This window comes from Meles meles, chromosome 2, assembly GCF_922984935.1.
Source record: "Meles meles chromosome 2, mMelMel3.1 paternal haplotype, whole genome shotgun sequence".
NCBI classification, from domain to species: domain Eukaryota; kingdom Metazoa; phylum Chordata; class Mammalia; order Carnivora; family Mustelidae; genus Meles; species Meles meles.
Genome location: NC_060067.1, coordinates 90,176,369 through 90,185,707, shown reverse-complemented (window position 1 = coordinate 90,185,707; position 9,339 = coordinate 90,176,369). Strand labels below are relative to the sequence as shown.

At 39.2% G+C, this 9,339-nt stretch overlaps 1 protein-coding gene across 1 annotated transcript in view; it reads right to left on the bottom strand.

The window, feature by feature from the left end:
• Positions 1-1,960: 1,960 nt before the first annotated feature.
• ANXA5 (annexin A5) overlaps positions 1,961-9,339 on the bottom strand; it is a 29,628-nt gene continuing 22,249 nt past the window's right edge. Inside the window, exons 9-13 of the mRNA XM_045998180.1 lie at positions 6,592-6,685; positions 5,604-5,699; positions 4,007-4,065; positions 3,654-3,776; positions 1,961-2,496 (exon numbers count right to left, since the gene is read on the bottom strand). Of these exons, the coding sequence (XP_045854136.1) occupies positions 2,434-2,496; positions 3,654-3,776; positions 4,007-4,065; positions 5,604-5,699; positions 6,592-6,685 (435 nt within the window). The 3' untranslated portion in view covers positions 1,961-2,433. The remainder of the gene's footprint in view (positions 2,497-3,653; positions 3,777-4,006; positions 4,066-5,603; positions 5,700-6,591; positions 6,686-9,339) is intronic.

Below are 9,339 nucleotides of genomic sequence, written 5' to 3'. Positions count from 1 at the left end.
AACCGGCCGTCACCCTAGGACTCAGTGCAAATACAGCAAAGAGGCAAACAGAAATGTCCATCTCCCGGTCTTCCCCTGACAAAGATATTTAAAAGCTGCTGAGACTCTGGATCCCAATCAGCCTGAATCTAGGTAACGACTGAGATCCCCCACTTTAGGCCACTAATAGGTCTTGGCGCACCTGGGAGCCACTACGAATAGAAGTCGGCTGCTGGGACAATCACAAAGGTTTGAGAGACAGCCCATGTTCAGTGCAGCATTATTTACAAAAAGCCAAGACATGAGAGCAACCTAATCGTCCACCAGTGGATGAATGGATAAAGAAAATGGGACATGTAACAGAATATTACTTAGCCATACAAAGGAAGGAAATGTCATTTGTGACAACATGTATGAGACTTGAGGACATTATGCCAAGTGCAGTAAGTCAGAGAAAAGATACTCTATGATCTCACATGTGAAATCCCAAAAATAACATCAACAAATCAAAGTTACAAAAAAAGAGATCAGATTTGTGGTTATCAGAGGTGGGGGATGGGGAATGGGGTAATTGGATGAAAGTTGTCAAAAGGTCCAAACTTCCATTTTTAAGATAAGTAAGTACTGGGGATGTAATGTACAACATGATGACTATAGTTCACACTATACTATAGTGTAGTATTTGCATCTGAGACAGAGCCTAAGAGTTCTCATCAGGGAAAAAATATTTTTTTTAGTTTATGAGATGATGGGTATTAACTAAATATACTATGGTAATCATTTTGCAATATATGTTAAGAATCAATTAATTATGCTAATTTAAACTTACACAGTGATATGTCAATTATATCCTATAAAACTGGAAAATATATACATAATTAATTCTCTACTTGACTCTGCATCAGAATCACCTAGAAAGCTTTTCTTAAAAAAAAAAAAAAGTCACATGTACACACACACACATAACTTTTAAGGTTCCATTCTGATTAGTAGCCAAGGTTGTGACAAGAACAACATTATATTTAAAATTTTTCAATGGGAGTAGTCCATTTATAATAATGTCTTAATAGCAATCACATGCTCTTAAAAATATGCATATCCAAGGGAGTCAGTGCAAAAAGGAAACTGACCCCAATTCGAAAAGCAGTTTGAATGCAAAAAACCAAAAGGTAAACATTAAGAGAAACTGCTTCTTTCTAACAGATATTGCCTGCTTTTTTATCTCAAAGAACTTAGCAGATGAAACTGGAAAAACAAGTTGGTATTAGGAAAGAGAAAAGTAGCACTCTGACTTTTTAGGTTGTTTTATTTCTTTCTTTTGCATTTTGGGGTTATTTTAAGATAGCTTTTCTACTAAGCACCTAGCATCATAAGCATTGCCTTAACTGATGCACAAGTAAATATGCTACAAATAAACCAGAGACCCCTTGAACATCTCCCTCATTCCACACTGCAGAGGAATGCAGCTGTATTTCAAGTTCATCATCCAAAAGCCAACTGTAAATTCAGTTGTCGGTTAATAGCACTGTCAAGGACTGCCTTGAAAAAAGGTATCATTATTAATGGTATTATGCTTCGTGAAGTAAGTCACAGAGAAAGGCAAATATCAAATGATTTCACTCGTATGTGTAACGTAAAAAAGAAATGAACGAACAAACAAAAACAGCATCAGACGTTTAAGTACTGAGAACAAAGGTCATGGTTACCAGAGGAGAGTGGGGTGGGGAGGACCCGCAAGCTGGGTGAAGGGGAGTGGGAGATACAGACCCCCAGTGATGGAATGAGTAAGTCGTAGGGATCAAAGGCAGCATAAGGACTCTGGTCAATGATACTGGAACTGTGTTATACGCTGACAGCTGGTGGCACTTGTGGAGAGCACAGCACAGAGAAACTAAATCACAGGAAACTAAAAGTAACCTTGTATCAAAGTCCAATAAAAATAATTTTAAAAAACGTTTTCTGAACACACACCCACACATGATTCAGCGGGAAAGAAATGTTTATTTCTCATTAATCTTTTGAATGCAACCACCATTAACATTTCAGGTTTAGTTTGGTAGCAAACTTGATTAATCACACTTCCAGAGCTCGTCATTTTAAAGCTAAGGTTCCGATTAAGGAAATACAGTTATCAATTTAATATAAATGAAGTTGTTTTAAAAAGGCTAAAAGCAGTCAGATCTTTTAAAAGAAAATCTAAATGACCCAGACTTTAGACTTTAGTAACGTTAAGTACGCTTCAGTACTACAACAGACGAAGAGAAGAGCTTTACTGAACATCAGCAAGAAGCACCACTATTTTTCTTCTGTGACATGTATGTTTTGGTCATTAGCATGCTAGTATGAATAAGGCAACGCGTCAGGCACGGGCACACACGAAGTGCAGTGAGATGCGAAGGAAGGTCTTGGCGGCGGGACAGGCACCACCGCGCAGGATCCCCCTCAGCTGCTCCCTCAGTCGTCCTCTCCTCCACAGAGCCTCAAGAGGGCCTTCTTATAGTCCCCAGACGTATCACCCTGAAACCCAAATGTACTCCATTAACTTCCCTGAGTCACAGAAGCCGCAGAAAATTAAAAAAAAAAAACAAAAAACTAAGAGTCTGGCAACAAGTTTTATTCATGTGACTTTTCTCCCAAGTGGATAATCTCTGTGTATGTGACTTTCACATCAGGAATGTTACACAAGGAGTTTCCTACCAACGTAACACATGTTTAACTTTCCAATTTTACCCCTTAAAAGCACAGCTCTGAGACAATGAAGTATGTTCTTCCCTCTGGTAATGCAGAGAACAAGGAAGCTTTTACAGTGACATTCAAATCAAGCTTTCTAAACCCGTAAGTTACTATCATATACTATGCGTCTAGCCAAAGGAGGCAATCCTGGGACTATGTCGCTGCTGTGTTTTTGCTTCAAATCCGGAGGGCAAGATATGCTTTATTTCTGCTTGTCTTACACAGATATGTGTGATAAATTAATGTTTCGAGCAAAGACTGAATGTGAGAACTCCCCAGTGCCCTTCATCCCAGCCACACCACACACACAAAGTTCAAAGCTTGCTTAGCAGAGATCTGATTTGCATATGGCCCATTTTCCCTTTTATTAAAAGAAAGAGAGGGAGGGAAAAGGAAGGAAGGAAGGAAGAAAAGAAAGTCAAAAAGCCTTAAGCCATATTTAAATACAGGCCACAATCTCCCTCACTTTTAAAAAAGACAAAAAATGATAGTAATACCTAAACTCTTATCTCTGACAGGACCCCGGTGGTTCTTTCCTGAACTCTGAACTAATACCAGAGACAAGGTGATAAAAGACAATAAAGAAAGACCAACGTGAAAGGAAGAAGGAACTAATAAAGACAGCTGGAACTGATACAAGAGAGAAAGAACACACACATTATCTTTGGGGTGGGGGCTGGGTTTGATGATTCATCTGTCACCGCTTCTAAATAATGCTCCTAAACTCACTGTGAGCCAATCTTTCCCTTGGGAGCTATCATCCTGGGAGCCATCATCCGTACTTTAGGAACCGAAACCAAGCTTTGTAAGCCCCGGCTCTAATCACGCCACTAAAATTTGAAACTTTACATAACAAGTGGGTTCTCCCATCTGTGTCTTACATGCTATTTATCTGGTGTGCTCTGGATTTCTGAACATAATTTAAAGAAAGGTTCCACTACCTTAATCATGGAATAAAGAGAGGTGGAGAAATTCTTCCTGAACTCCTTCCTAATGTTATACAAATCAATCTCACTCCTGGACACCACCACTCTGATGAGGGTATGATCATCTGTCCCCGCTCCCTGTAAGAAAGAATAAAAGGGAGGCACGTTGTTTCTCAATGTCAAACACAGCATCAAACTCCCCTGAGTTAGGATGAATCCATAAAGTAGAACAATTTGGTAGAACTGAACTGCATGTTTTAAGGAGAATTTAAAAACCCCAAAGTTATCATTTAAATCCAAATAATACACAGGGAAAGACAGCTAGAAAGATAAATTAATTGGACAGAAGATTCAAGGTATGCACTTGCCTTCATGGCATAGTAGAGGGTTTCTGCAAGGTAGGCAGGTATACTTCGAATAGATTTCACTAAGAAAATAAATAATATCATGGTCAGACGCTGTACTGATAGGAAAGGAATTAGTGATTAAAAATAAAATCTTGCTTCCTGCTTATTGCTCTACTTATTTACAAGCATAAAAATAACCTCAGCTAAAAAAAACCCTGCTCATTTGCGGGCAGATCTGATCTCCTTATTCACCAAGTATTTTCTTAGAAACCAGGCTGGAATTTCCTGCAGGTTCCGAGTTCTGCAGAGAGAGCCGTGTAGGACAGGCATGTGAGGTTTTCAACACCCCTCTGTTCTGAGCACCTCTCTGCGATCACAGTTCGGCAGCCTGCACTGTTACACCACAACCTTCTTCACCTTCAGGAAATGACACAAACGTCCTGGAAGTTTTCAATCCACACATTCAAGCAAATAACACAAAGTACCCACTCCATCTAATCTGTGACAAATCTTGGGCTGTCTTTCCCTCATCTTACCCCAGGCAGTCTCTCCAGACTCTTATAATCCATGATTCGCATGGAGCAGCATAAGATTTAGCCAATTCAGCAGAGACACCCAGATAAACTGGTAACAGAAAAAAGTATCTTCCCTAAACATGAATGTATCTACTCTGTGTTAGGGCTGCTCAGACCTCAGTCAGCTGAGCTTCAGACACTATCAATAGAAAAGTTCCTTCATATACAGAAATAACAATCCATGATTGGGGGGTGGAGTTATCCTCTCTCTTCCAGTGCCTAAACAAAACTCAAAAAGGAACTAAACATGCCATTATTTTAAGTGTATTCTAAGGAAAGGGCTGTCTGAAAGTTTCCTATTAAAATTCATTAACTGTGGAAGTCAAATCAAAGGCTACTATTAGTGCCGGTTCATGCACCTCTTTAGCTTATTCTCCAGAAGACAGCACAAAAACTTGAGCTCAATGCCAAATACTCCGAAGAAACAGCAGACAGAGGTTTACTTCAAACCCATATGAAAATCAGGGTCCCTGGGAACTCACAGACTAGATTCTCCCTGGATTTGGATAGTATGTAACACTACCATAAACTGCATGAACTCGGTTCTCCAATTTTTCCAGATCATTCTAACTATTTAACTAAATTTCTAAAGTAATCTGAAAACCACCATCATCATATCCTCCATCGTACAAAAGATACTTTTTCTACCTCAGATGCCAATTTCTCGGTCTGCCTCAAGCTGTGAGGACAGTATTCAAAAGGATACTAAAATTCTACCCAGTATCAGAAACAGTATTTACAAGCCCCTAAGATATTGCCCACACTTCAGATTCATAATAATATGTTTTTAATACAGCTTCAAAATGATTTTTATAAATAGTTGTTTTCAGATTTCCATAGGATTAGATGAACTAACCAGATAATCACATATTTCCAACATTAGAACAGACTTTGAGTTGGAAATGTGGGAGTCTGCCTCACTCAAGTATCATAATAAGCTCTTCATAAAGCAAGAAGTGGTTATTTTCAGATACAGCTTCAACTGAATAAAATACTTGAGCTCTTAACAACATAAATATTAGATTCATTGTAAAACTACCTACCAACAGCAAGGAGTAGTTGTTCCAAATTACCAGAAGTCTCTCGGTCAATGGTTTCCTCAATCTGAAATCCTGATATAGTCATGTATTTATCAAACACTGTAACAAAGGAAAATGATTTGAGTCACGTAAGGATCATTCTGTACAGAAAGAAGATACTTACTCTAACCAGGTCTTGTCCCATGGGACAAATCTCCCCTCTGTCCTTGCTGACAGAACCCTGACTTTGTGGCAGAGCAGCAATATACCACGCCCTAAACAATGGATTATAAATGTTCTTTGTTCACTGAGTTCCCAGCCTCTACTTACTAGTTAAAACCAATGAGACCCAAACGTAAATCTGCTGCAGAGGATTCTGAGAAATCTTTCCTTAGTAACAGTGATAAACAGATAGGATTAGTTTATCCCTTTCTTTTCTTCTTGCTGTTAATGTTGATAAATTTGGAGTTACAGTAGCCATCCTGCGACAATGAGGTACAGAGCACAAGAAAGAAAACCCCAAAACACCAAGGGCAGTGGCGCAGGAAAACAGAAAGAGCCCACTCAGGTACTGCTGAATCAGCCAAGGCATCCTTCCTACAGGAAAGCCAGTTTTTAAGCCCCGATTAGTATAGGGTTTCCTGTCACTTGAACTCATTCCCACCGATACCACAAGAACCCAAAGATGAGATCATGGGTGCCACTATTTAGGAAGAAATGCCTGAAGTGAGCCATAGCTAAGTGATTAGTGACTATGAGAGTCATGATCTAGAGGCCCAGCTTCCTCATCACCCTGACAGTAAAGGGGGGAACTAAGGATCTCTAGTTCCGTATAAACTGCAATAGCAGCGAAGAGAATTGTGAGATTTTTTCAAGGTTACCAATAGGAGGAAACACAAAACCTGACTCACTCCGCTAAGTGCCTGTTATAAAGCACATATTTTGGCATACCGGCTCCTGTATTTTCAAAATTAACCAAAGTACCTGTATCACACACATTCCTGTCACTCACCCCTTCTCAAATGAGATACACTTCGTGTCCCAAAGATGGTGATAAACTTTTCTTCATCTGTCCCCCATTTCAGTTCTCCAGCCTGAAACAAAGCCTGTGAAAATTTCAACCTCGATTAGTAAACCGTTTCTCCACCTCATTTCCAGGTTCTGAGGGACACCGGTGTGCCACTCCCCGTACATAAGATTCATCGTCTTATACTTTTCGATCCTCATGTTTCCTGAACTCAGTTAGGTGAGTTTGGAGCTAGTCTGGAGCTCACCACAGAACTGTACACAGAAGATTAATGAGTCAAAGCGATAAATCACAGCAATGGGGCAAGATTAAATGTTCCCAAAATGTCTCCTGTACTTCCAGGCTTTTGGGGTAATGGTGTGGTTGGTGGAAATTTCGGATGACGTCACTGTTGACACATCCACTTACAGACTGGAAAAGAATGTAACTAGGAGCTAAACTATGTTTTCTGTTTTGTTTACTCGGTCGCTGTTCAGCAACACATGACAAAATATGAACTCCGCATTTTCTCTTTTCAACTGCAGTTAAACCAGAACTAGCTACAAAGAGTTTTCACATTTCTAAAAGATCACAACGAATTTTTAAAGATTGTGCATATAGCACAATGCCTGGCACACAGCAGGCAACTAATATATATTTGTTGAATAGATTGAGTGTCCACATTTCCTTTTTTTACATGGAAAATACATGCTTTTTCGTGTTCATATATCGCTAAAAAAATAAAATTATATACACAAACACCATTATTAAATCTGACTCCACTTTCTGAAATGTGGATAATTTATTAAAACCCAACAAATCAGCCTTTAAAGACTATTTATTTATTTGACAGACAGAGATCACAAGTAGGCAGAGAGGCAGGCAGAGAACGAGAGGGAAGCAGGCTCCCTGCTGAGCAGAGAGCCCGATACAGGGCTCTATCCCAGGAACCTGAGATCATAACCTGAGCCAAAGGCAGAGGCTTTAACCCACTGAGCCACCCTAGCGCCCCCAAATCAACCTTTAAAATGTCTACACTACCCTTTAGTTCATTTCCAGACAAATACACCTATTAAACCAAGACAAACACAATTTGCTGAGCCTGCTACTTGGAGGTGCTTTTATGATCACAAGCAGCAAACCAAGTAAGGACAGAAGGTGATATGATCATAACACGTCTTTGGATGTGGAAATTTTCATCATAGGTGTGTTTGCGAATGTAGATTTTGGTGATGTGTATCTATTTTTTGTTGTATTTCCAGGGCATTTTGAAAATGTGTCCCATCTTTATACTCGGTTTTAAAATTAATTTAATGATAAAAATAGTATCAATCCTGGTCATGGGACCATGTTCTTCAAAACTGAAAAGAGTTCCTATGAAAGGCGTGTAAGTATCTCAACTTTAGAACTACATTATGGTATTATAGACCTGTTTTAAAATAACTTTTAAATCTAATAACAAGAATAACACATGTTCACTGAGGAATTTTGTACAAGAAATAAAACACAGATAAAAAAAATTACCATGAATGTCAATATTCTGAAGATACTGGTCACCACCTCCAGTATGCTTCTACACACAGGTAAGACACACACACACATTAATATCCAAAAAAGAGGGTGCACCCCTACTATACTGCAAGCATTGCTGAATCACTCCTTTTTTTTTTTATTCTTAAATTTATTTTTTTTTTCAGTGTAACAGTATTCATTGTTTTTTTTTTTTTTTTAAAGATTTTATTTATTTATTTGACACAGAGAGATCATAAGTAGGCAGAGAGGCAGACAGAGAGAGTGAGAGGGAAGCAGGCTCCCTGCTGAGCAGAGAGCCCGATGTGGGACTCGATCCCAGGACTCTGAGATCATGACCTGAGCTGAAAGCAGCAGCTTAAACCACTGAGCCACCCAGGCGCCCCAACAGTATTCATTGTTTTTGCACCACACCCAGTGCTCCATGCAGTACGTGCCCTCCCTATTACCCACCACCTGGTTCCCCCAACCTCCCACCCCCGCCCCTTCAAAACCCTCAGGTTGTCTTTCAGAGTCCATAGTCTCTTATGGTTCGCCTCCCCTTCCAATTTCCCTCAACTTCCTTCTCCTCTCCATCTCCCAATGTCCTCCATGTCATTTGTTATGCTCCACAAATAAGTCACTCCTTTCTTAACAACTACTCTGTATTTCTTGAAATCGTCTCTAGTAGGTATAGCAGTTAAGCCTGTTATATGGAATAATTTGTGAAATGGCTATTTTAAACTATACACTATTTTCTTCAAAGAATTATGTTTGAGATCAAGATCTATTCTAAATCTATTAAGTAAATCACGTTCAGTAGTAATGATAATCTTCATGTGGAACAATATTTGAAAGTTTTATTTCACCTTGTTTTAATGTAAGAGTGCTTTCTTCTAAATGAGGGTGCTGAGAGTCCCCAGAGCAGGTCCGGATGACGGACCCTCACACCTCCTTACCCTCCCCACTCCCCTCACAGGGGGCTGTATATAGTTGGATAACCTCCGGTTCAGTGCAAAGGACAGAGGTTTTTAAGTCAAAAAGATCTGAGCCTCATCTTTATCTGTGAAATCTTAAATGAGTTACTTAATCTCTTGAGGCTCAGCATCTTCACCTAGAGTAAAGGAATAATATTTAATAATTAATACTTAATAATACCTAGAGTAGGAATAATATTTCTATGGAGTCATTACTGGAGATGATGTAACTTATATAATGAATGCATCCAACAGTATCAAGAAATCA